The following is a 27,925-nucleotide window of genomic DNA, read 5'->3' as shown; positions in this document are numbered from 1 at the left end:
AAACTCATATTATATAGATGTATTAAACACAGAGTGATCTATTTTAAGAGTTTATTTATTTTATTGTTGATGATTATGGATTACAGACAATGAAAAAAAACGAAAATCAGTGTCTCAGAAAATTAGAATATTATATAAGAACAACTGGTACTATTGGCAGTGTGGGCAGTGTGCCAAGTCCTGCTGGAAAATGAAATCCACATCTAGCTTTGGCTACTTCTCTTCTCTATCTCCCTCTAACTGCCTATTCTCACTGACCACAAAGGCAAGGTGCAGTTCATCTCTGAAGTCACTAAAGGGATGAGTATAAAGGGATGAGTATTTATGTAATCACATGTTTTACATTGTTTTAATTTAATTGTGAATTTTTTTTTTGATTATTAATAAAAACCTTCAATTAAAAACTGTATTTTGTGTTTACTTGTGTCGTCTTTCTCTAATGTTTACATTTGTTTGATGATCTGAAACATGTAATTATAAAGGCGAGACAATGGTGGAGTATGCAAGGGGGAATCCCATTTTTATTGGCACTGTAAACAGTAATATATATATAACTGTAAACTCCATATATATATATGGAGAGATTCTGATTGCAGGTTCACATTTGTCAAAAAGTTTGTCTGTAAAAAACAAAAAAGTATGAATGATGATACATCTTTGGAAAAAAAAATGAAGGTCGCACTTCAGTTACATTGTTATTTTATTCTATAAACTACAGACAACATTTCTCCCAAATTCCAAATAAAAATATTCTCATTTAGAGCATTTATTTACAGAAAATGAGAAATGACTGAAATAACAAAAAAAGATGCAGAGCTTTCAGACCTCAAAGTTCAGAAATCAATATTTGGTGGAATAACCCTGGTTTTAATCACAGTTTTTTTTTTTTCATGCATCTTGGCATCATGTTCTCCTCCACCAGTCTTACACACTGCTTTTGGATAACTTTACGCTGCTTTACTCCTGGTGTAAAAATTCAAGCAGTTCAGTTTGGTGGTTTGATGGTTTGTGATCATCCATCTTCCTCTTGATTATATTCCAGAGGTTTTTAATTTGGTAAAATCAAAGAAACTCAACATTGTTAAGTGCTCTCTTTTTTGGTGTAATATGTGTAATATATTACGAATATCGACAACAGCCAAGAACTCCTACATCTATGCTTCCTGCCACAAAAAGCACCCCCTGTCAGGAGCACATTTATAATTAAAGTTAGTTAAAGCACTTATCTCCGCTTTTATCAAGAACACGGTGCGTACACGCTGCCGAGAGGGGGTGCTTTTCATGGCGGGGGACCAGATTTAAGCACTACCAAATTCTGCACCCCCGCCAGGAAAAGCACCCCCTCTCAGGAGAGGCCGCAGATGACGTGAGTTCTTTCATTATTTCAGAACTTAGAACAGCATCTTGGCTATTTCCATTTTACTTATCATTAAATATCTACGATTTGTTGTTTTTAGAAGGTGCTGAATAAATGAATATTGACTGATTGATTGACTGATTACCCTCTCAGCACTGGTACAATCATGCGATTGGGCTATAAACAATTGTAAATCTTTATCTGTATGTCATGACTGGGTTAAACAGTTTAGCTGACGATCCAGAACCGATCCAGAAGCCGGCGTAGAGGGGCTGAGTGAAGGTGGTGTGGATGGTGTATAAGGGGGTCATAGTGTTTGAGATGTTGTAGAAGGACAGAGTTCCTGCACCGTGGTCCACGTACACTCATACTCTGGAGGAAAATGGTTGGACTGGAATTTCAACCTGAACGTTGTTGTGGCAAAAAGTAACAGCAGAGGAGCAGTGCAGACTCCAGGACTGATCATTACGTCCAAATACAGAATCAACATCCCCCTTCCTGCTGATCCCTTTATACGAGGCTGATATGAACACACCCCATCCATTAATCCATTCCACCTCCCAGTAAGCTCGTCCACACACACTCTCCTTACTCATCACCTGATACACCGAGTCAAATCTCTCACGATGATCAGGATACTGCAGGTTTCCTCCTCTCCACGTCACCAATCTGTCGCTCTCAGACAGAACCAGTTTATGGTTCACTGTGTTGGGATCCAGATTGAAATGACAGAAATCTGAAAAATTAGAAGAAAACACATTCAATTTTGTTTTAAATTCACAAATTATAGGAAAAATGTGCATTTGCCCAAAAGAACATCTGGCCTCATTCATCAGCCTCATCCTAAGAACGTTCTTAATGTAGTTTGTGCAAAAACAAATGATGTGTTTTAAAGTGATGATATCACTGTCCTCTAAACTAAACTAAACATCTAATACTAATTGGGTTTTAATGAAAATGCTCCCTTAAAGGTGTTGTTCTGCTAAAATCCACTTTTTTGTTGTTTGTGAAATACAATATGTCTCTTTGAGTTGTTTATGATGCTGCACATTAAACATTCCTGTGTTATTTGTGCGAATAACACAAATGGTTAGAGTTAGTCTATAGAGGAACACCACCAGCCAAGTACAACTGAGATAGGTAGGTGTATGTTTAGAACAGTTCTGTTTACACTGGTTAAAAGTAAAAATCCCCGGGTTTTTATGCTGCAGCTCAGCCAACAAAACCCTGAGGTGGGTCTTTACTTTCTGGACCTGTACTACCCTCCTCTGTGTGTGAGTAACTATAGGTTTAAATAGGATCTCTGGTGGATTTGGTGTTTTACAGAGACTCTAAGACTGGGTCAGTGGCTGAACTGCACTTAGCAGCTCATTATTACACATGCTGTAAAGCAACATATGACATTGCAAAGACTGTTATTAGTGTTAAAATATCTTTATTTTAAAATTTCGTCTTGCTGCCTACTGGTGTCTTATAATAGTCTTATAATATTCATGAGCAATAGCAGAAATCCTATCGCTCTTCTTTTGCGGTGAGACCTGTTGAATTAAAAGGAAAAACATGGCGACACCCCTGTTCCTTATTAGTGTTGCATAATGCGCATTATAATCTGGTGCGCCTTGTGTATAAAATAGATCAGAAAATAGACGTTCATTGCTTAAAAGAAATGCTAAACATTTTGGCTTCATTATTTGGTGGCTCTTTCTTTAATGTTCTTCTCTTTCAGACATATTTCATACACAACAATACGTATTTTAACGTGTGTCGTTTTTACATACACTGCAGGAAATCGTTTCTGGTTTTTGGCTCTGGAGGTGAAACTATCCGAACTGCAGCAGCTGTGGAAACAAAAACAAAAGTTTACTTTTAAACCAGTAAATCAGGCCTAAAAATATTACTCAAAAGAAATTAGTAAGGAAGCAGATATTACCCAGAACCTGTCAGAAGACTCTTTTTAACTTTATCACTTTTTATCACAACATTGTAGTAACATTATGGAAATGTTAAAAGTAAAAATTAAAACACTGACTCAAGTGATGTTGCAGCTTTTAACACCATACTGTGTAAAATAAAATAAAAAAACAAATAAAAAAGAACATCCAGAGAGCATGACAGATTGAGTTTTACTAATCAAAGGTTGTTTTCTGCTGCCTAGAAATGCAGCAAAACAGAAGCTCCTCTTACCCTGTGGAGCAATTTTGCCGAATTCCCAGTTGTAGAATTGCTCAAGTCGATCTTTCAGATCAGTGAGAGATTTCCTCACTCCATCAAAAGTGAGCTGGTGATGGATGGAGATGCTGGACGAATCCTCAGGTTCAGAAGAAACACAGGCAGACTGGAAACTCTACAGAAAGAACACAATAAAATGGAAAGAAATATTCAGAGACTCATTTTTTTGAGTTATCATAAAGTTATCCAAAAGCAGTGTGTAAGACTGGTGGAGGAGAACATGATGCCAAGATGCATGAAAAAAAAAACTGTGATTAAAAACCACCAGGATTATTTCACCAAATATTGATTTCTGAACTCTTAAAACTTTATGAATATGAACTTGTTTTCTTTGCATTATTTGAGGTCTGAAAGCTCTGCATCTTTTTTGTTATTTCAGTCATTTATCATGTTCTGCAAATAAATGCTCTAAATGAGAATAAGAAATGTTGTCAACTATGCTCATTTAACTCAAACATATAACTATAAATAGTAAAATCAGATAAACTGAAGTGCACTCTTAATTTTTTTCCAGAGTTTTTATGTATTGAGTAAAACTTTTTTTTGTCAGTGGAAAATTTTACCTCTTTTTCACCTTTGCATCTTAGTTTGGTCAAGAATTGATAATCAATTAAATTGAGCATCTAAAACAATAAAACATTTAAAAGCCTCTACTAAAGCCTCTACTGCCCTAGTGAGATAATCACCAATAACTGATAACTGTCCACCAACAACCATCCTAGTTATCAAGCTAACAGTTCCACACACTTTTTAAAAAAATATATATTAATAGATGTGTAACAAACAGGCCAGAATTTTTGTATTTTTGTAGGTCAGTAATTTTCTGCCTGACATTACACCACGAAATCTGGAGGATTTCTATTTAAGCATTACACAAAAAGCTTTCATGTTTGATAAGGAACGTTACTGAAAATCATAATTGTAATTGAAAATTTTGAAAAATATTTAAGTAAATCTGCTAATGTCAAAATATATTGAATAAAATCCTAAAATGTGTTCTTTCTTGAACTTATTTTTAAAATCAGTATTTTCCTGAATACAAATCAAACAGTTCATCTCCTCCTTCTAAACCTTTAGTTTTGTTTTGTTTGTCTGGTTTTTACATCTTTATTTTCAAACCTGCAGAATTTGGATCGATTCCTGTTACTGATCTGGAATTATTAAATGGAGAAGAGAGAAAACAGGCAGCTTCTCCAAGTGTCCTGTAGAATATTTCAGGATTTTTCTATCGTTACAGATCAACAAGTCATTTTAACAGACCCAATCAGTCCTTTCTCTGTGTCTAAGCTAGCAACAAGCTATCTAACACAATCATGTTACTGGGGAGAGAACTTAAGCTAGCGATGAGCTAGCTAACCTTAGTGACAAGCTAGTTAAAATACTAATGTGACTGGGGAAAGAACTAAAGCTTGTGACAAGGTAGCTAACCTTAGTGATGAGCTAGCTAACCTTAGTGACAAGCTAGCTAAAATACTAATGTGACTGGGGAAAGAACTAAAGCTTGTGACAAGGTAGCTAACCTTAGTGATGAGCTAGCTGACCTTAGCAACAAGCTAGCTAACACACTAATGTTACCAGGGAGAGAACTTAAGCTTGTATGAGCTAGCTAACCTTAGTGACGAATAATAATGTTACCAGGGAGAGAGTATTATAGCTAGCGATGAGCTAGCTAACCTTAGTGACAATCTAGCTAACTTTAGCAACAATCTAGCTAAAATAGTAATGTTACCAGGGAGAAAACTTAAGCTAGTGATGAGCTAGGTAACCTTAGCAATAAGCTAATATTAGTATCTAAAGTACTAATGTTACTGGGGAGAAAACTAAAGCTTGTGACATGCTAGCTGTTCATAGTTATGTGCTAGCTAACCTTAGTGACGAGCCAGCTAAAATACTAATGTTATCAGGGAGAGTACTAAAGCTAGTGATGAGCTAGCTAACCTTAGCAACAAGCTAGCTAACATACTAATGTTACTGGGGAGAGAACTAAAGCTTGTGATGAGCTAGCTAACCTTAGCAACAAGCTAGCTAACACACTAATGTTACTGGGGAGAGAAGTAAAAAAAGTGATGAGCTAGCTAACCTTAGCAACAAGCTAGCTTACACACTAATGTTACTGGGGAGAGAACTAAAGCTTGTGATGAGCTAGCTAACCTTAGCAACAAGCTAGCTAACATACTAATGTTACTGGGGAGAGAAGTAAAAAAAGTGATGAGCTAGCTAACCTTAGCAACAAGCTAGCTAACACACTAATGTTACTGGGGAGAGAAGTAAAGCTTGTGATGAGCTAGCTAACCTTAGCGACAAGCTAGCTAACACACTAATGTTACTGGGGAGAGAACTAAAGCTTGTGATGAGCTAGCTAACCTTAGCAACAAGCTAGCTAACACGCTAATGTTACTGGGGAGAGAAGTAAAGCTTGTGATGAGCTAGCTAACCTTAACAACAAGCTAGCTAACACGCTAATGTTACTGGGGAGAGAAGTAAAGCTTGTGATGAGCTAGCTAACCTTAACAACAAGCTATCTTAGACACTAGCAATGATCTAACTAAACTTAGCTAGCTTCTTGTGCAGTTTTCAAGTTTTTAATGCCCCGTTTTAAATGGGAAAAAGCTATTTGTCTGCTGGGGCAAGAATATGCCCCGTATCACCCAGTCTGAAGGATGTTTGGATGAACGGAATAAAGCTGAAAGAGAGCGAAGGTGGGCTATTCAACAAAGGTAAGTACTTTTTATCATGTTTTACTACACCATTACTACACTACACTCATTTGAAGTAATGATCAGGTCTTTGATGACCTTTTAGAGGAACTTTCTGAGGAGCATGTCTCTCTGTAGATCAGTGATGGATACCTGGAGGAAAGAGATGTGATCTTCAGTTTGGGAAAGCTGGTTCAGCTCAGTGTTCTTCCTCTTCAGATCAGAAATCTGCTGCTCCAGTTTCTCCAGGAGTTCTTCAGCTTCACTCAGTCCAGTCTCCTCCTGATCTCTGATCAGCTCCATTACCTCAGAGCGCTTTTTCTCAATGGAGCGGATCATCTCAGTAAAGATCTTCTCACTGTCTTCCACCGCTGCCTGAGCAGAGATCTGTCACACAGAGACAGACCGTATTTTAATTCTATTTTAACCATGACTTGAGAAGATCTCAGCCAAAACACTTCATACAAAAGTATTCATACCCCCTTGTGAAAAATGTTTTCACACTCTGGCCAGAATTTAGGAAAACGCAGATGCAGATAATATATACTGTATTTTTAAAATTTTTATAAGATGCACTATCAACGAACATCTATTTCCTGGTCAAATTTAATACATAAAAGCATCGGAATATAAGACACATTTTAAGAGACACTATAAGGAACTTCTAATTCAGCAATCTCGCCACTGGGTGGTGGTGGGGGGAGGAGCTAACTAAAGTGAAGTAAATCTAAGCTAAGTAAACAAAACTGTAAAAAAACACACTTTCTTTTAAAGTCAAACGAGTGCTGGATATTAATCTACAGAGATTTCTTTCCTGAAAACTGTTTATTTAGGTGAGTAAAGCACTTCTGTTTATTTACAGTAAGCTAAGGCTGGAGCATTAGCATTAGTGGCTAACCGCTAGCGGTTAGAGGCTAATGCCACCTGATGGGGCTACACCGAGGAACCCTGAGAGTTCCGGTAATATTCCGGGCGATATTAGCTAGCGGTTCATCCCACGTAGCTGGTTTTAACACAGTAAACACGCAGACTACAGTCCGATATACTTACCTCTGAAAGACAAAAGAGCTAGAGCGGTTAGCGGCTAATGTTGCTAATGCTAATGGGGTTAGCAGCAGGGTAAAGGCCAATATACTCACCTCTGCACAGGGAAATAGCCGTTAGCAACTAATGCAACTCCAGCCCCAGTGCTGGAGATCTAAACTGAAACTCTTGTATAACGCTGTACCTAAGTGGAGTGTCTTTACTGCTCCTTAATACCAGTCTGGTAAAATTCACACATAAAGGGCACTGATGACTTTTGGGAAACTTAAAGGATTTTAAGTATGCTTTATAGTGTGAAAAGTATGGTACTTTATTAATAAAACTAACAGGAAAAGCGATGGTCAAACAGAAAAGTGTCAACAATGACAAACAGCAGGAACAAAGAGATAAACCATGTGATTAGTACTCAGGTGATCTACTTTCTGAAAGTGTCATGTGCTGTGTCATGTGATCGGGACTGAGTGTAATGATGGTGTGTGGTGCATCCTGGGCAATGTAGTCCAGAGGCTGCAGATTGTAGGCAGAGCTGAGTGTGGGAGCACGAGCAGTGATGTCACCTTTTCAAAAGACTTTGCTTCTCAGTGTCAACCCTGTTTTGTTATCTTCTCTAGCATTCGGGAAGTTATCAGATCGTGGAGGAGGGCAGTATATTAGGTAGGAAAACGTTTTTTGGATGCCGCTCTTTGGTTCCTAACTCTCTGCTCTTTACTTACCTTAAAAATGGCCATTGCTTGCTTCATCTCCTGCTGCCTCATCTCCTTCTCCTGGATTCTCTGCTGAAGTTTCCTTTGCATCACTCTTAGCATATTCTACAGAGAAAAATATATAGTGGTATACAGTTTTTAGGGAGGTTATTAATGGATATGAATTAGGTTGTAAATACATTAAAAGCATTAATAAGCAGCTTCAACACATAAATAGAAAAAGTAAAGGGCAAGTAGGGGTTCCACTACTAGTGAACATCTCATTTGTCACGTCCTTGCCCTGTTCCCTGTTTATCTCTGTGATTCATATGCTTTCTCATACACCTCTGTCTCCACCCCAGTCCCGTTTTCCTCAATGTGCTCCCTGTCTGTATTAATTTGTAGCTCTGATCCCTTTGTATAAATGATCCCTCTGTATAAATTTGTAGCTCTGATCCGCAGGTGTTTCTTGTTAGTCCGTGTATTTGAAATGATAAAAAAATTATAAAATTTAATTGCCGACCCCTGGCCTAGGCACTATCCTATCCTAGACATTATATAACAGTGACAGTACTGTCTTTCGTACTGTCGGCATGATCAGCACTCTCTAGGATTCTTTGGGAGGCTGAAGTCATTGCTTAACTTCTTCTGCTTTAAATGCTCTACTCTATCAGACAGTAGGTCCATTCACTAGGTGTATTTAAGCATTTAAGTAACTTGGGTTGTCCTGTGTAGGCACCAATATTTACTAATCTTTTTAGGCTGTGTAGCAGCGGAGGTTTCAGCTGAACCAGCCCGCTTGCTAGTTTCCATGCTGCAGCACCACCCGCTCCATTGCTGATGTGTATGGGCAACCTCGGGGTAGAGTTAGTGTTGAGGAATAAGCAGCAGGAGGAGTCACAGACCAAAACAAATTCAGAGACCGTGAAGAGCTGCTAGTGTTTTCACTCAGCATGTTTCCTTAATATCTGATGATATATCCTGATCATTCTACCATTTACTACTGAAAATATAATACTTAATTGGCCTTTAATGAATGTCACAGTTGTTGTGTCAAACCTGACTTCATTCAATCCCTATGCACTGATTTATACCCAGTTGTCTTCTGTTTTTAACCCATATTTTTTAATCTACTTTATCAATACTATAATCAATTTTGTTAAAAAATAATTTTCTAGTTCTCACCTGTTTCTCAGTTCTCTCTGTTTCAGCCTGTACTGTATCGTGACCTTTGTGTTCATGCATCAGACACACATAGCAAATGCAGCTGTTATCGGTTCTGCAGTAGATCTCCATCAGTTTGTCGTGTTGGGAGCAGATCTTCTCTTGGAGCTGTTTGGAAGCTTTGACCAGCTTGTGTTTGTTTAAAGCAGGAGCTTCATAGTGAGGCTTAAGATGAGTTTTACAAAAGGAGGCCAGACACGTCAGACAGGATTTCACAGCTCTGAGTTTTCTCCCAGTGCAGACATCACACTCCACCTTTCCAGATCCAGCAGGAGAAGCAGCTGGAAGATCCGTCTTCTTCAGTTTCTCCAACATTTTATCTATGAAGTAATTCTTGTGTAAAACAGGTCTTGGATTAAAGGTCTTTCTGCACTGAGGGCAGCTGTAGATCCCCCTCTGATCCTCCTGATCCCAGCAGTTGTTGATACACACCATACAGAAAGTGTGTCCACAGGGAACGGTCACTGGATTCTTCAGAACATCCAGACAGACTGAACAGCAGAACTCGTCCTGATCTGATAAAATACCAGCCTCAGCCATTTTCCTGTACTTTACAGAGAGAGAGAGAGAGAGAGAGAGAGAGAGAGAGAGAAAGAAAGAAAGGGGGGGGGGAGAGAGAGAGAGAGAGAGAGAGAGAGCAGCACTCTGAGATCAATTTCGTTTCTTCTGAACTGAGACACTTCCTGCTTCTGTGTTGCTTTAGAGAGAGAGAGGTGGAGACAGATAAAGAAGTACAGAAAGAGAGAGAGAGATAGGAGGAGTCACAGTTCTTGTAGGAAAAAAAGGAGTAGAGCCAATTAAAGGGGAACTGGACTGATTTTCACAGTCAGGATTGTTCACAGTGCTGGTACATAAAGATAGACTGTCTAAAAGTATGGATCGATTGAGCAGGTGTGAAAACCGTAAATCACACAACTGGACCGAGACCATGTCCTCTAGGTGGTCTTGGTCCAGTTGTGTGATTACGGTTTTCACACCTCTGGAGCGGTTTCAGTTGTGGTGAGAACGTGATCCGGTCTCAATCTGACCCAGCTATTAAATAAACTTTTTATTTGAGCTAAACTGATGATAAGACACAGTTTAATCTGATTGAAGTAGAGTGGGGTACTCTGGGGGTGCTGGCTTGGTAGCTCTTAGAAACAGGAGGCTCTGGTAAGAGAGCAGAAAGATGTTCATCCAACAGATCTTTAATAGCCAATTTAGTGTTGAGTACACAGCACTCGGACATCAGCTTGGTACAGGATAGAATGGATGTTGTGTTTTGAGGTGTATGAGTGTGTGTGTGTCTGTGGAGTGTATGTGTATGGTATTTGTGTGGAGGATGTGTGTGGCTGTGAACAGAGAAGAGAAAATAAATGACAATGTGTATAATGTGTCTGCCTAACACAGGGGTGCCCAATACGTCGATCACAGTACACGTTGGTAGATCGCGTCTCCTTTAAATGCATGTTCCATTCAAGCTGTTTATGGTGGTGGGCAGGTCAGTGAATTAACGTAAAAGCCAATGCACTGCTGCTCTATATTACCATAGCTATGCCCAGCTCATAATAACTCAGCCAGTGTGAAGAGAAGCACTGTTTGCCTCGCAGAGCATCTAGCTTTCGGTTTATGCAAATCTACATCGCAGGTATTGTTTATTCTCATATTTTTACCGACTCACAAGATGAGTGCTGGACCAAGCAAGAAATCTAAAACTTACCACTTCCATGTGGAGCGGGAGGAGGACTATTGTTTTGCGATGTCAAACTCCAAATGCATCTGCTTGATTTGCCATGCAGCCATCGCACTTCCCAAGAAGGGTAACAGGGAGAGACATTTTCGAACAGTGCACGCAAAGTACAACAATGAATTTCCACCCAAAAGCGAGCTCAGGAGGAGAAAAGTGAAAGAACTGAAATCACAGCTAAGTGCTCAGCAGTCTATCTTCACGAAGCCCAGCTCAAAAGTAAAACCTGCCACCGTAGCGTCATTCCGCGTGAGTCGTGCTATAATGAAGCATAAAAAACATTTCAAGATGGAGAAATGATCAAAGAGGCCTTAGTGGAGGCAGCAGACTCGTTGTTTCAGGATTTTAAAAATAAAACGGAGATAGTTTCAGCTGTTAAAGCCATTCATTTGTCCAGAAACACAGTTACACGACGTTGTGAGATGATGGCAGAGGACTTAGTCCAGCAACTTAAAAAAGACATACACAACTGCATGTGTTTTTCGCTCCAATTTGACGAGTCAACAGATGTCACTGATACGGCGCAATTGTGCATTTTCATTAGAATGGTATTTGATGGCATGACATCTAAATAGGAGCTTCTTGCAGTTTCACCCCTAAAAGCGCACACAAGAGGAGAAGACATTTTTCAAGCGTTCAAGTAGTTTATTGAAAAATTCCAGCTGCCAGTGTCTAAACTTGTATCCGTCACTACTGACGGAGCTCCTGCAATGGTGGGTCGCACAAATGCCGGGAGGACGGGGCATTTCCAGACTTTAATTACCACTGTATCGTCCCCCAACAAGCACTGTGCTCATAAATGCTAAACATGCCTGAAGTGATGGATGTGTCGACAAGAATTGCTTGTTCGATTCGGGCAAGACCTCTGCAGAGACAGCTGTTTCGTGCATACATGGAAGAAGCTGAAGGAGAGTATTCAGATCTTACATACATACAGATATCAGATGGCTAAGTAGAGGCAAATTTCTACAGAGGTTTCGGGATCTTTTACCTGACAGTAAAGAGTTTCTCCACATCTCAAATCGTGGAGCATACACCCAGCTGGAAGACAAACAGTGGCTCTTAGATCTGGCATTTATGACCGACCTAACCAACATGCTGAATGACCTGAATTTAGAGCTGCAAGGTAAAGACAAATGTGTGCTGGACATGATCAGCTCCGTGAACGTCTTCAGACGAAAACTAGAGTTACTGTGAGGGAGAGCTCACTAGGAGGGCTAGTACGTTTTGGATAAGCAGCAAACACTCCCGTATGTCGGTCAGGAGACCGACAGACAGAGAGGCATAGGATGGTTTAGGTGGCTTTATGGATTTGGCAATTAGCAGTAGTATTACTTTGAGTCTGCAATAACAGAGAAAATACATAACAATATATATTATATATTACAATAAGAGCAATTACAACACAATTGTACAAGTAGAACAAAACACTATAATTTCACTGCATAGCATTCCTATACACTGCATGCTCTAAACAAAATAATAGGGAGTTAGCACCACCTTATGGGCAAAGAAGGTAAAGGCAATGACTGCAATTTAACTGACTCCGGAAATTTCCACATACAACACTGTTAACCAGCTCAACTACACCATAAATAATTCAGTATGCAACACAGTATCACAAATATTAAGGAATAACATTAAACATACACATATATGCAGGTAACTATACAAATATACTACTTAACTTTTAATCCTATGAGCTGTAAAAATAGTAGCTAACTAACTAACAGGAATTAAACTAGTAGCTGATAAAGGAAAAAGTCCAGCTTACTTTGTGTCACAGACTCAAACTGCAAATCACCAAAGTCCACACTCAAACAACTCAGGAACTGTAAGGCTTCTTAGGAGGAATGGAGGAACATGTCTGCCTAGTTCCTTTCTCCACTGCACATTGTTGCATGACCTACTTTCAGCCAACGCCCTGATTGGCTGAAGGGCTTAATTATTGGACCAATCAGAAGACTCATCAAATGATGGGGTGATTCAGGACCTTTTATACAGTTACTCTCCTTAAAGTTGCAGCGTAATGATTTGCAGAATTTCCAAAACATGTCATCGGAGCTGGAAGAAAAGGAATGTTTTGCACCCAACTGAGTAGTGCATGGTACATTGGGCAAATTCAGAACAAGCTTTCAGACTTTAAACATTGCTTTAAAGATCGCAACATTCATGTGCTTTCCATTTGACCAAACAGTTGAAGTTGATGTGTTGGCTTCAAAAATTGCATCATTGTCTCACATGGAACCATCTGCTCTGGAAAATGAAATTATAGTTCTGCAAACTGACATAGAAATGTAGTCGAGGGCCTCTGCTGGGCAGTTTTGGAACTTGCTGGCTGAAGAAAAATATCCAAACATGAGAAAATGTGCCACATATCTGAAAGCATTTTTTGGATAAACCTACTTACGTGAATCAGCCTTTCCCCACATGAAAATAATTAAGTCCAGATATCGGTCCACACTCACTGATGACCACTTGGAAACCTGCTTAAGACTTGGAATCAGCAGCTACTGTCCAGACTACACAAACCTGGCTGACACCATTCAGTGTAAATCGTCAGAATAAGGTTAGTGGAATTTTTTGTGTGAATTGCCCTGTATTGCTGATAATATCATAATAAAAATTTAAGAAAATGAGGCCTGGTGGACTACGATGGCCTGTCCACTGGAAAAGTAGATCTTGGTCCAGAAAAGTGTGGGCACCCCTGGCCTAACACATATAAACAGCAGCTGAGACTTACATTTCTCAAACTGATTAAAGTTAGTGCAAACTAGTCACACAAAGCAGTTACTCTAGGTTAACTAAATGCTTAAGTAGTTAAACAGCGCAGACACAGAATTAACATACATACAATATCACTGAATTCAGCTGCTGCAGTTCACTCTGCTAATTACTGGTGTTCACTATTGGTATTTAGCATAGAGAGAAATATATAAGATATCTAACTTAGCATAAATATATGAACTAACTACCAAAATATGACTCATTAAAGAGTTATTTTTTACCAAGAAACTTACTTTGGTCAAATTGACGCACACAAAAGGTGAATTTATAAAGTATGTGCCACCAAACACACAGTGCAGCTGCTTCCGGCTCGGTAGACTGCACGAGGGAACTACAGGAGCTCGCAAGGGACAAAACCCAAACTAACACTTAGAAAATAACAATTAACTCTGGGGCTTTGGCGCCATCTAGTGGGCGTCTATGAACTACACCTCACTAAATAAACTAAAATATAATTAATAGGCTCTATGCACGTAAGACTTCCGCCTTCGTCTGTACCGGCAGTTTCATTTCCGGTTAGCTATAAGTGCTTTGTAAACAATGGCATTTTACATACAGTGTTTGCATTATTGCATTTTATTAAGATATAAGATGCGGTCCAATCCGAAGGCAGCTGCCTAGGTAGTCATTGCCTTCAAAGGCAGCTCCCTCGTTCTGCAGCATTTTAACCCATAAAGGATATTATGAGGCAGCGCGTTCGGGACACGCTCTGCAGTCAGAATACCGCATCACGTTCAGCGCGCTGTGCTCGTGAGCTCTGTTTACTAATAACTAAAGTTATTAACCACTTACCTCAGGATAAATCTTAACCGCAGATATTTCTCTTTTACTCACCCAAATATTACATATAAACTTAAATATTCCTGATTTACTTTAATTATACACTTTCCCTCACTTCATACTCCGAGTATGGTCAGTTTTATTTATATATTTAATTTATTTTTTATTACCTGCTTTACAGAAATGCATGAGTAATGAAACCTTAATATAATAAATATTTTATATAAGCCATCAAAGTTAAATTAACAAACTAAGCTACATCTCAAACAGTTTTACCTTTTAGTTGCATAAATAAGAAACATAACATGTTTCATAAACTTCTTTATTTGCAAATAATTGTGACATTTACCCATACCCACTAGTTGAGATGTGATACTAAAATAAGCATAATGACACTAAAAACACAACAAGCAAACATCATAATGTTAAGAGAGAAAACTTTATTAAATTCAAAGAAAAAAACTCTTCATAAAGGGAGCTAACGCTGCCTCCAGACGGTCTGACCGGAGTTCATCTTTCCTGGCCCACGTTCATCCCTGTGGACAAAATAATCTGAATTAGTAACAGAGCTAACAGCGCTTAATTCCACTATTTACACATTAAATCACTCAGTTACACGTTAATCCACAGTAACTCAGTCTAACTGTTAAACTATTTACACATTAAATAACTTAGTTATACATAACAGTGACTTAAACAGTGAAATGTTTTATGCTGGACGGCCGGGTTATCTTAGTTTCCTAGCGGGGGTTTCTTCAGCGCTGCAGCCGCGTTTGGTACTCTGTAAGTCGGATAGATCCGTGTTAGCTTACCCGGTAAATTAGCGCGATGAGCTAACGGTAGCTTTACCCGGTCAGGTCTTACATTAAAGTACAGGCAAAAACAACACTGGAAAACAACTTAAAACAATCTAAAATATAGTAGTCTGATAAACACACGCAGCGGTGAGTGGTAATACAGGAGAAAATTACTTACATTTGTAGAGAAACTCCCCGCAGTGCCGGCTCCGTCCGCCGTGTATTTAAATCTGAGCTGAAATTCATCGTAAAGGAGCACATGCTACCTTCCGATATAATATTGCATTTGCGTTCGCTATAAACTCCACAGATCCTGTAGTACTCGCTGCTAAAAATGCAAACAGGAGGTAAGAGTGCCGGTATAAACCAAAGCGGAAATACGTCACTGCTGCTGATGCAAAGAGCCTATTAAGACTTTCCTACACTGATACAATAGCAAAAAAACACGCTAATTCTCACACTACTGCTCCATGCTGTTTACATGTGCCGTGTGTGCTGCGGTCACTGCTTGCAGCCGTGCGACTCCGTTTACTACATGTACATCTGCGCTGCACCTCCCATTAAAAACACAGACTCTTCTCACTATATTTACTTTCCTACTCCCGCACCAAACATCTCTGTCCAATCAGAGAAACAATAGGATTTCAGCTCTTGCTCATGAATATTCATACATGCAAACACATTGCCTCTGATTGGCTAACAACACAGCGAAGCAGCAAGACAAACAACAGTTAGAAACACTTTAAAATAAAGTAAAAAATAACACAAAATCTTTGCAGTGTCATTTTGTTACTTTACAACATGTGTAAGTAGAAGACAGTTGGCCTTGCTCTCTCTGGGTGGGTACAGTAAACAGGTGCTCTTTCCCCTCATCACTCCTAGGGTGATGTAGACCAGCACAAGGCTGCGTCTGTGAGCTGATGTATCAGAACAGAGTCGCTGCGCTTTCCTCCGAGTGTTAGCGCTGTGATGCTACTCGGAAATGCTACATCATCAGCAGCAGTTTGTACAGAGGCGGAGTCTGACTTCTCATGTATCGGAGGAGGTGTGTGCTAGTCTTCACCCTCCTGGTGTTGGAGCATCACTAGTGATAGGGGGAGGAGTCCTAATGAGTGGGTTGGGAAATTGACCTTGTAAATTGGGTGAAAATGAAATGAAAATAAAATAATAAAATTCTCATAGAAAGCACAGGATTTGAATGATGTCATACGCATCATTGACAGCTCCGTCTGATTCATGAAACATTTTCTCTATTTGTCTCTATTTGATGCATTTCTCAAATCAGAATTAATATTTGCACCACAGTTGTGGGCATTTCTCAAAACATAATGGATGAGCAGCTAATGCTCATACTTCACTCTAAATCCTTTATTCATGCCCCAAAGTTAAGTATTTATACCAGTGAATGAAAGAGTCATCAGAATAAAAAGTTCTTTAGTCATCGATTACGAGCAAGTCAGTCTCAATGATTAGTCGTATGATCATGTATCAGTTTACTCTATAAGGATTTTCTCAATGCCAATGTTTTGGTGTTCGACGGAAAATTACTTAAAGGTCTCATTCCATCGTTTTTTTCATGGAACATGTTACTCCACCAAGTTTGACCCCAACATCCGCCATAAGGTGTGAGAGATGAGCTTTGCGGTCGTCTCGCCCCCTTAGATCACAGCCTGTCTTAAGATAAGAACAAGCTTCTTAATGCCTCTAGACAGCTATTAATTTAAACTTATCTACAATAGTCAACAAAACCACTGATCACATGTTCAGAACATATCCAGAAACCAGCCTTAAAACCTACCAAAAAGTGAACAAAAGTGAAAGCAAGGTGATAGAAAAGACAAGAAGACAAAAAAAGAGAGCACACGAGAGAAAGAGAAAGTGAGGGGAAAGTGTGAGAACATTAGGATAAAAAGAAAACAGAAAACAGTAAGAGAAAGCAACAGGAGCATTGAGAAAAAAACAAAAAAGAGAGAGAGCACATAAGAGAAAGAAAAAGTGAGGAAAAGAATAAGAGATAAAAGAATATAAGAAGAAAGTGCAAAAGAGAATATAAAGAGAAAAAATGGGAGGTGAAAGAGATACAGAAAGTGAGAAAAAATGAGAACACAAGGAGAAAAGGAGAGACAAAAGGAGAAAGAAATGAGAAATAATGTGACATATAATATGAGGAGAAAGAAAGTCAAAACAATGTGATGAAAAATAGAAGTGAGAAAACAACAAAGAAGAGAAAGCACTCGAGAGAAAGTGAAAGTGGGGAGAAAGAGTAAGAGAACAAGAGAATACAAGGAGAAAATGAAAAGTGAGGAGGAGGAAAGCATGAGAGGATATGCACTGCAAAAACATTAATCTTAGCAAGTGAAATTATCTCATTTTAATAATAACAATAAATCTTTTCTTTTTCTCTGATAATAATATTTGTCTGACTCAGCATTGTAAGGGTGAGATTGTGTAGGAATATGATCTTATTCAGACAATTTTCACCTTTTTTTAAGTAATTTGAACCCAAAATAAGCACAAAAAGTTACGGTACCACTTTAAAATAAAACTACCTTTATAAATGGTTTACAATTAGTTTATGAATAGTTACTAATTAGGTTGTAAATGCCTTATAACACATAATTAGAACGGGCAACGGTATATACGGCTGTGTAATATAATTCACTATTTGGCAAACAACAGGTCATTTTTGCCCTTTTTACGTATGTGTTGATTATTAATGATTTTTAAGGCATTTACAATCTAATTAGTAACCTTACTTAACTAATTGTAAACTATTTATAAAACCTTTATAAATGTAGTTTTATTTTAAAGTGGTACCAAAGTTACTATTCAAGCTTTTCTGATTTGTTTGTACAAAATTAAGCCACGAGAAATAAGGATTTTTTGCTTAATTTAATCTTATTTCAATCATTTTTACATTTTGTGATTGCTTTTTTTGTATTATCTTACTCAGAAAAAAATTGCTCACCCCATTGGCAGATTTTGCTGAATTTAAGCATTTACGTCTCAGTTAACATATATTTTGTCTAGTTTTTGCCAATGGATTTTTTGTCAGTGTGAAGAGAAAGAAAGCGAAAGCAAGGAAAGAGATACAGAAAGTGAGAAAAAACTGGGAAAAAAACAGAAAGTGAGGAGAAAAAGAGACTGAAAGAGAAAGCAAGGAGAAATAAAGTGAAAGAATCTGAGAACACAAATGAAAAAAAGGTGATGGAAAAGAGAAACGAGAAAACAAAGAGAGAGAAAGAGATAAGAAGAAAGTACAAGGAAAGTCCAAAAAGATGAGTGGGGAGAAATAAGAGACAAAGAGAAAGAAATGAGAAATAAAGTGAGAGAGAATATGAGGAGAATGAATGTGAAAGTAAAGTGATGGAAAAGAGGAGAATAAGAGCACGCGAGAGAAAAAGAGAAAGCTAGGAGACAGTGTGTGAAAGAGTGTGTGTGTGTGAGAGTGTGTGTGTGTGTGTGTGAGAGAGAGTGTGTGAGAGAGTGTGTGTGAGAGTGTGTGTGTGTGTGTGTGTGAGCATCTGCTATTCTGCTCTGTAGATTAATCAGTGAGAGTATTATGGCGAGGCTCGCCTGGCCTCATGGGAAGGCGTTTCACACCCCACAACACCGCACACTTATTTACCCACGATGCACTGCTGGACCAGGCTATTTCTAGCCTTTTTGGCAAAGAAGTGGGTCAGCGCTGTCATCTCAACATCACACACACACACACACACACACACACACACACACACACACACGCTGTGTACACATGTGGGATTAAGCTGGATTAAAACTGTAAATCTATTCCTATATGAATAAATTCAGTACTGTATTATATCATCACTGACTGTGCGTTTGCACGTTTGTGTCAGCAGTGTTTGACACTTACAGAAGTTAAATTCTTTGATTAGAAGAGATATTCACACACATTAATTCGTTAATCAGTTCTCCTTCCTTCCCGATGCCATTGGTTCGGTCCATTCCAGTGGTCCAGTTGGCTCCACCCCTGCCTTCCATGTATGCCTTCTGCATGGGTTGCTGTGGTATCTGTAGTAGTATTGATTGAGGTGGTACCTCTATGGGTTGCTGTGATATCTGTATGGGTTGCTGTGGAATCTGTATGGGTTGCTGTGGAATCTGTATGGGTTGCTGTGATATCTGTATGGGTTGCTGTGGAATCTGTATGGGTTGCTGTGATATCTGTATGGGTTGCTGTGGAATCTGTATGGGTTGCTGTGGAATCTGTATGGGTTGCTGTGATATCTGTATGGGTTGCTGTGGAATCTGTATGGGTTGCTGTGGTATCTGTATGGTTTGCTGTGGAATCTGTATGGGTTTCTGTGATATCTACATGGGCTGCTGTGATATCTGTGTGGGTTGCTGTGGTGTACATATGGGATGCTGTGGTATCTGTAGTAGTATTGATTGATGTGGTACCTCTATGGGTTACTGTGGTGTCCGTATGGGTTGCTGTGATGTCTGCGTGGGTTGTTGTGGTATTTATGTGGGTTGCTCTGGAATCTGTATGGGTTGCTGTGATGTCCACATGGGCTGCTGTGATATCTGTATGGGTTGCTGTGGAATCTGTATGGGTTGCTGTGATATCCACATGGGCTTCTGTGATATCTGTATGGGTTGCTGTGGTGTCTCTGTGGGCTGCTGTGGTATCTGTGTGGGTTGCTGTGGTGTACATATGGGATGCTGTGGTCTCTGTAGTAGTATTGATTGATGTGGTACCTCTATGGGTTGCTGTGGTGTCCATATGGGTTGCTGTGATATCTGCGTGGGTTGCTGTGGAATCTGTATGGGTTGCTGTGATGTCTACATGGGCTGCTGTGATGTCTACATGGGCTGCTGTGATATCTGTATGGGGTGCTGTGGTATCTGTAGTAGTATTGATTGATGTGGTCCCTCTATGGGTTGCTGTGGTGTCCATATGGGTTGCTGCGATGTCTGCATAGGTTGCTGTGGTATCTGTATGGGTTGCTGTGGTATTTCCAAGTGAGTTGTTGTGGTATCTGTAGTATAGGTTGATGTGGTATCTGTAGTATGTGTCTGTGTGGTATCTGTAGTATAGGTTGCTGTGGTATCTGTAGTATGGGTTGCTGTGGTACCTATAGTATGGGAAGTTGTGTTACCTGCATGTGTTGCTGTGGTATCTCTGTTTTTTTGTGGTATCTGTAGTATGGGTTACTGTGGTATCTGTAGTATGGGTTGCTGTGGTCTCAGTGAGGGCTGCTGTGGTATCTATAATGATTTGATTGCTCCCAACTCCCCAACTCCAAAAGTATTGGACGGAGATCCATCATTCTATCATTCTGCCTGTTTATCACTGTGGTATCTTTAGTATGGTTGCTGTGGTACCTGTAGTATGGGTTGCTGTGGTACCTGCATGGGTTGCTGTGGTATCTTTTTGTTTCCTGTGGTATCTGTAGTATGGGTTACTGTGGTATCTGTAGTATGGGTTGGTGTGGTATCTGTAGTATGGGAAGTTGTGTTACCTGCATGGGTTGCTGTGGTATCTCTTTGTTTCCTGTGGTATCTGTAGTATGGGTTACTGTGGAATCTGTAGTATGGGTTGCTGTGGTATCTGTAGTATGGGTTGTTGTGGTATCTGTAGTATGGGTTGGTGTGGTATCTGTAGTATGGGAAGTTGTGTTACCTGCATGGGTTGCTGTGGTATCTCTTTGTTTCTTGTGATATCTGTAGTATGGGTTACTGTGGTACCTGTAGTATGGGTTGCTGTGGTATCTGTAGTTTGGGTTGCCGTGGTACCTGCAGTATGGGTTGCTGTGGTACCTGTAGTATGGGTTACTGTGGTATTTGTAGTATGGGTTGCTGTGGTCTCTGTAGTATGGGTTGCTGTGATATCTGTAGTATGGGTTGCTGTGATATCTGTAGTATGGGTTGCTGTGGTACCTGTAGTATGGGTTGCTGTGGTACCTGAAGTATATGTTGCTGTGGTACCTGTAGTATGGGTTACTGTGATATCTGTAGTATGGGTTACTGTGGTATCTGGAGTATGGGTTGCTGTGGTATCTGTAATGATTTGATTGCTCCCAACTTCAATGTCAACTCCCCAACTCCAAAAGTATTGGATGAAGCTCCATCATTTCATCATTCTGCATGGGTTGCTGTGGTATCTCTTTGTTCTTGTGGCATTTGTATGGGTTACTGTGGTATCTGTTTGGGTTGCTGTGATATATGTTTGTTGCTGTGGTATCTGTATGAGCTGCTGTGGTGTCTGTATGGGTTGCAGGGGTATCATTATTACATTCACACATATTACTCTTCATTCCATTCTATAGTTGGTATAATTGTTTGTAATCTATTGGACTATCTATCATTATTGGACTCAGTGATTCAGCATTTTTATTCTTCCAGTGTTATTGTGTTTAAGCGTGTGTGTAAATGTGTGTGTGTATGTGTGTGTGTGAAGGTCTAGAAAAACACTGCGTTGACGTGGAGTTTCTTCAGACATTTTAAAGGCAGGCAGATACATTCAGTACAGGGCTGATTGTTTTTTTTTCTCTTTCTTTTTCTCGGTGCAAGACAATAAAATAGAACAGATACAGGCAGAGTTACTGAGGAGGTCTGTGCTCTAAATGTGTATGTACACTGCTTTAGCTCATCCTTCCGCTAACAACACACACATTAGCATACAAACATCATGAAGTCCAGTCGTTCAGAGTCTCAGAACATTCCCATCCTCTCATTACAGCATTTCAGAGTCGGACAGAACCCAAAACAACATCCTGTAACCAACTCAAGATATAAAGGTTATTTATGGACGTCGTTTGCTGCTAAAAACATGAATAAAGGGTTTTTATCAACCAGTTAGCTTTAAAACTGTATTGGCATCCTGTGCTAGACATTGTGCATTGATACTAAACTCAGATCAGCTCATTTACTGTGCATTGAATAATAAAGAAATAAATACTTAATTATTTTTTTTTAAATTGAGGAGAGTTTCCAGGAGGTATGTGTGTATTAATCAGATGAAATAAAATATTTTAGGTTTAAAATTAGACAAACAAACTATTATATATGGGGGATATGAGTGCTACTTTCATTTTAACCCTTACAAAAGACATGTTTTTTTATGTTTTGTTGCACATAACACTAATTGAAACCTCAACAAGCCAATGAAACAGAACTTAGCCCCTCCCACTGCAAATAAGTCCAGTTATCAGGGCTTTTTGACCAATCAGATGTCACATAAATTTTATGGTGTTTTGTTGGCATTTAAAGGCATTCATATAATCCAATAAATGGGAATTTTAAACTTTTTGTAAAATTGAATGTACCATTAGTATAGATAAGTTTATACTAATTACTTATTTACTAACTATTTTATTATTTTATATAACAATAATGATGCATATTAATAACACTGTAAATGTAGGTATTGTGATATAGACTGAGGGGGTGGAGCTACAGTCTCTCATTATTAGGGTGAATATATATATATATATATTTATTTATTTATTTTTTAAACACTCTAAATGTAGGTATTGTGATGTTATACACTGAGGGGGCGGAGCTACAGGATGGATCTTTTTATGCATAAGCAAGTGAGCTGATCTGAGATTAGCATAAAAGATCAACTTTTACAAACAAACATTACTTTTTAGTTTATTACAACTCAGAACAGTCGTCTAGAACTCCTCGACACACCTGATCTAGTGATTGTTTACCTGGCTCAGGTGTGTTTGGAGCTAAAACAGAACAATAAAAAAATCTAAAATTTTCTAAATTAACCTTATTATTGTATTATAACTGGCCATAAACCAGTATTGATGTAGGGCTTTCATGATGTTAGGGCTGCACGATATGTTGTAAAAAAACACTGTAGCAATATGCAAATGAGGCCAGTTATCTGGTTATCTTTTTGACCAATCACAAGCCTCTGTGCATTTCTCTGGGTGTTTTAATGAATGAAAGCATTCATATAATCCAATAAATGGGAATCATTTGCGTAAACTAACAATATTACTGATTTATAATGTGCTTATAATATATTGCTCTCCCAGTATTTCAGCTCATATCATGCAACCCTAATTCCAGCTTGGTTTTCTTTCCGTATTCTGGCACAGTTTCGTCTGAATACGGAACGAAGAGTTGAATTAATTTAGCAAATTAAGTCCCAACATCTTGAAGACGAAATCCATCAAACGTCCGCACTGCAAACGTCCATACGCTGTGTGCAAAGACATACACTCCCACAGTCCTCCCTGATCTCTGACGTCTGATTACTCAGAGTCCGCAAATAAGGCCTTCCTGTCTGTTCGCACATTTGGACGAAGTACGAAAATACTCCATACGATTATGGGCGCCACCGCTGTCCTGCTGAAACAGTTCCTCCGCTAATCAGCCAATAACGAAATTGCTTCTTTTAGGTTTTGCACTGGAGCTGAGTTCGCAAAAGTATTGGGACGTTAAAAGTGTATTAAAAAGAGATTATTCTGCTTTTGCTGGAGACTTTCTAGTGGAATTCGGACTTGAATTGAATGCCAAGATTGACAAAAGCTCATCAGGTCACTGATATATGGAAATAAAGAGAGATCTCATTATATTTTGGCTTTTACCACAAGAGGGCGCAAAAGACTAAGAGACTACCATATTTTTTGCACTAAGGTGCACTTAAAATTCTTCGTTTTCCCAAAAATCTATAGTGTGCCTTATAAACCAGTGAAGAACAGAGTGTTATAAGGGTGAGTTGTTTTTAGTGAAGTTTCTCCAGCACTAAGGCTGGAGCAGTATTAGCACCAGCCACTAACCACAGCGCTAGCTCTTTCGCCGCTCAGAAGCGAGTATATTAGACAGTACTTTGCGTTTTTTGTTAAAACAACCTACATGGGCAGAACCGCTAGCTGAGCTCAGTGTAGCGTTATCGTGCAGCATTTACGTCCCGCTCGCGCTGAGGCTAGCGGCTAATGCTAATGCACCCAGCCTAAGTGCAGGAATATCTTAACTAAAAACTCACCCTTAGACAAAAAAATGGGAATCTAAGCTTACTGTAAATAAACAGAAGCACTTTACTCACCCAAATAAACTGTTTTCAGAATATAAATCCTTAGTGTAGGTCAACATCCAGCACAATGACTTTAAAATATATCTTTTTTAAAGAATTACAATTTTGTTTACTTAGGCGCTTCCCCCAGCTCCCATTAGAAGGAAAGCATGGCGAGACCCTTACTCACGATTAACGCTCCTTTATAATCTAGTGCGTATCATGTATGAAAATAGAAGTTAATTGATATTGCGCATTATAATCTGAAAAATACGGTACTTTGGGTAGTGTACCTCCTGGTGAAAGATTACTGATTGCTAGAATGTCTCTACAATCTATTCTTAGCATGACTCAGCGAAGCTCCAGTGCGAAAACCAAAGAAGTGAACTTCTGACACCAAAGCTGTGCTTCCTTTTAACCAGGAAATCTGTGATTTTTTTGGTGGAAAACTTTTCAGGAACGTCTCCAACAATTTCGTCAATCGAGAAATTCATGCTCCGACTCTTCTTAGCATGACTTAGCGAAGCTCCAGTTCTAAAACTTCTTAAAAGCTGTGCTTGCTTTTAACGATGAAATCTGTGTTTTTTTTTGGTGGGAATCTTGTGTATGTTTATGGATGTATATTTTTTTGCCAAACTTTCGCTTTTTAAGGTCCTCTGCGCTGCTGGGTGGCGACGCTAGCAGGAGGCTAGGAGGTTCTACAGGTTCTAAAGTAGGAGAGCTAATTTGTGTCCATTTGAAGTGTAAAATGTCCTCATCCGTCCTCGTGTACACACACACACACACACTCCGTGGAAGTCCTCTTCATTGTCATTGACGCAGGAAATGTCCGTCACACACAGCGATGCGAGCACAGTCCTCCGGTCACGTTTACCTTCCAGCTTCTGAGACCCGGCCGGCTTAGTGCAAAAGACAAGGCCGAGGATGTGGATCAGCGATCAAACACACACACACACACACACATTTACATACACACACACTTATAACACACACTTATATCCCTCTAACTGGGCAGTGGGGACTCTCTTAAAGGGACATGCGCACAGTTTGAGTCGTACAGGGCGACACAGACGAGAGGGAGGAAGATGTAGGAAGACACACACACACACACACACACTTATCACACACACACTCGTCACACACACTCATCACACACACTCATACTCCTCTAACACACACACACTCAGAGCTGTTTTGCTGCTTTTGTGTCTGTTTACTTCATTGGCAGTGAACAGCAGCGACCCAGTAGTACACACACACACACACACACACCTAAAGCCCGCCACACAGCATTCTGGGAGAAAAATCTAGTCTTTTTTTTTTCATCTCCCTCCATCTTCCTCCGTTAAGTGTTTCTCCTGGAAGACAGAAACCTGATGCTCTCACACTCTTTCACTCTCTCTCTCTCTCTCTTTTATCCTCTCTCTCTCTCGTTCGTTATTTTTTTCTTTCGTTCTCTCTCTCTCTCTCTCTCTCTGGGCGAGTTGTATACCGAGAGAACAGCCGTGGTTCAGAGTCTCCGTGTTCTCGTAGCGTTCAGAGTAAGTCTGTGTGTTGGTTAGTTAGTAGGTATATATTATAAAAAGCAGGGCTAGTGATGCAGAGGGGGTCTGGTTCTGGTCCAGCACTGGTCCGGGTCCAGTACCGGCTCGGTTCTGAACCAGTGTGAACAGGTCGGGGTGTCTTTCCAAGTTACAATGGATCTAGTTCTAGATATAGCACTGGGTGGTGTTGAATGGGTGCAGTTCTGGTCTTAGTTGAAGAGGTCCAGTTTTGGTCCGGGTTAAAGGGGTCCAGTTCTGGTTCAATAGGTTGTCAGTTTTGGTCCAGGATAAAATGATTCAGTTCTGGTCTTGGTTGAAGAGGTTTCACTTTGTTAAAGGGGTCCAGTTCTGGTCTGGGTTGTAAAGCTCCAGTTCTGGTCTGAGTTAAAGTTGGTCCAGTTCTGGTCTGGGTTGAAGATGTTTCACTTTGCTAAAGGTGTCCAGTTCTGGTCTGGGTTAAAAGGGTCCAGTTCTGGTCTGGGTTGAAGAGGTCCAGTTCTGGTCTGGGTTCAATGGGTCTTCAGTTTTGACCCAAGATAAAATAATTCAGGTATTTCTGGTATTGGTTAAATGGCCCCAGTTCTGTTCTTGGTTGAAGTGGTCCAGTTCTGGTTCGGGTTAAATGGGTCCAGTTTGGTCTGGATTGAATGTGTCCAGTACTGGTACAGGTTAAAAGGGTACAGGTTCAATAAGTCGTCGGTTTTGGTTGAAGGGATTCCGTAACGTTACAGTCCAGGATTAAAGTGTCCAGTTCTGGTCCGAGTTGAATGGTGTGCAATACTAGTCTGGGTTGAAGGGGTCCAGTTCTGATCTGGATTGAATGTGTCCATTACTGGTACGTGTACAATGGGTCGTCAGTTTTGGTCCAGGATATAATGATTCAGTTCTGGCCTTGGTTGAAGAGGTCCAGTTCCGGTCTTGGCTGAAGGGGTCCAGTACTGATCCGGGTGAAATAGGTCCAGTTCTGGTCTGGGTTGAAGAGCTTCAGTTGGCTGATTTGTGTTAAATGGTCCAGTATTACAGTTTTGGTCCAGGGTAAAAGTGTTCTGGGTTAAAAGGATGCAGTTATGGCCTGGACTGATTGGGTCCAGTTTGAATCCATTATGGGGAAGGAATGGTTCTGAGTTGAATGAGTTTGATTCTAGTTCTAGTTCCTCTTTCTGGATTTGTGTTTGGTTCTGGGTTGGTTCTAGTCAGAGTTAGACGGGTTCAGTCATAGTTTAGTTCTGGTCCAGGATAGAGGGTCTGGTTCTGGATTAGTAAGTTCAGTTCTGGTCCAGGATAGAGGAGTTTGGTTCTTGCTTATTTCTTGTCTAGTAAGTCCAGTTCCAGTATGGGTTATAAAATGATTTAGTTCCAGTCCAGTTCTGGTCCGGGATAAAGGGTCTGGTTCTGGATTAGTAAGTTCAGTTCTGGTCCAGGATAAAGGGTCTGGATCTGGTTCTGGTTTTACTTAAGTCCGGTTCTGGTATGGGTTATAAAGTAATTAAGTTCTAGTCCAGTTCTGGTCCGGGATAAAGGTTCTGGTTCTGGATTAGTAAGTTCAGTTCTGGTCCAGGATAAAGGGTCTGGTTCTGGTTTAGGTTTAGTTAAGTCCAGTTCTGGTCCAGGATAAAGGGTCTGGTTCTGGTTTAGGTTTAGTTAGGTCCAGTTCTGGTCTGGGTTATAAAATAATTAAGTTCTAGTCCAGTTCTGGTCCAGGATAAAGGGTCTGGTTCTGGTCTGGAATGGGTTTTGGTGCTGGATCTGTTTCTGGAAGCCCGATATTTTAGCAGGAGCCATGCAGGGAGATGGAGTACACAGGGAAGGAAGCGAAAGCACTCCTTTTCTCATCCGTCCGTCTTTTCTGCATCTTTTCTTCCAGCCCACGCTCGGCGTTCATCACTCGTTTTCCGCACTCGTTTCCCGTCGCAGGTTCTTCCTTCTTCATGCACGCGACTCTTTCTTGGAGTGCGGCTTGTTTCCCAGCAGAGCGTCCATCTCGCCGACCGTCTGAGGAGTCATCTGAGAGAGCACCTGCAGAGGAACAGAACCCAGAGAACATCCGCTTTAACCAG

The 27,925-nt window shown here is 39.9% G+C and overlaps 3 protein-coding genes across 4 annotated transcripts in view; all 3 read right to left on the bottom strand.

The window, feature by feature from the left end:
- Positions 1 to 27,925, bottom strand: part of rnf167 (ring finger protein 167) — a 222,450-nt gene that overhangs the window by 84,483 nt on the left and 110,042 nt on the right. The gene's annotated exons all lie outside the window — the stretch shown is intronic.
- LOC111191414 (tripartite motif-containing protein 16-like) lies at positions 497 to 10,174 on the bottom strand. Its single transcript, XM_049465706.1, has 6 exons — positions 9,195 to 10,174; positions 8,040 to 8,135; positions 6,436 to 6,669; positions 3,542 to 3,701; positions 3,136 to 3,195; positions 497 to 2,093 (listed from the first exon to the last, which is right to left on the bottom strand). The coding sequence occupies exons 1-6, from the start codon at positions 9,771 to 9,773 to the stop codon at positions 1,723 to 1,725; spliced, it is 1,500 nt and encodes a 499-aa protein (XP_049321663.1). The 5' UTR covers positions 9,774 to 10,174; the 3' UTR covers positions 497 to 1,722.
- LOC111191401 (voltage-gated potassium channel subunit beta-3) overlaps positions 21,780 to 27,925 on the bottom strand; it is a 61,070-nt gene continuing 54,924 nt past the window's right edge. Inside the window, exon 14 of the mRNA XM_049465511.1 lies at positions 21,780 to 27,884. Within this exon, the coding sequence (XP_049321468.1) occupies positions 27,795 to 27,884 (90 nt within the window). The 3' untranslated portion in view covers positions 21,780 to 27,794. The remainder of the gene's footprint in view (positions 27,885 to 27,925) is intronic.

Source organism: Astyanax mexicanus, chromosome 1 (genome assembly GCF_023375975.1).
Source record: "Astyanax mexicanus isolate ESR-SI-001 chromosome 1, AstMex3_surface, whole genome shotgun sequence".
Classification (NCBI taxonomy): domain Eukaryota; kingdom Metazoa; phylum Chordata; class Actinopteri; order Characiformes; family Acestrorhamphidae; genus Astyanax; species Astyanax mexicanus.
Note: the sequence above shows the minus strand (reverse complement) of the source record. Positions and strands in the feature narration are given on the sequence as shown.

Excerpts from the sequence above, each read along its gene's own strand:
- LOC111191414 (XM_049465706.1), bottom strand. The coding sequence starts at position 9,773 with ATGGCTGAGGCTGGTATTTTATCAGATCAGGACGAGTTCTGCTGTTCA. Across the intron at positions 6,670-8,039 it reads AAGCAATGGCCATTTTTAAG|ATCTCTGCTCAGGCAGCGGT; the intron begins GTAAGTAAAGAG and ends TCTGTGTGACAG. Across the intron at positions 3,196-3,541 it reads CGGCAAAATTGCTCCACAGG|CTGCTGCAGTTCGGATAGTT; the intron begins GTAAGAGGAGCT and ends TTGTTTCCACAG.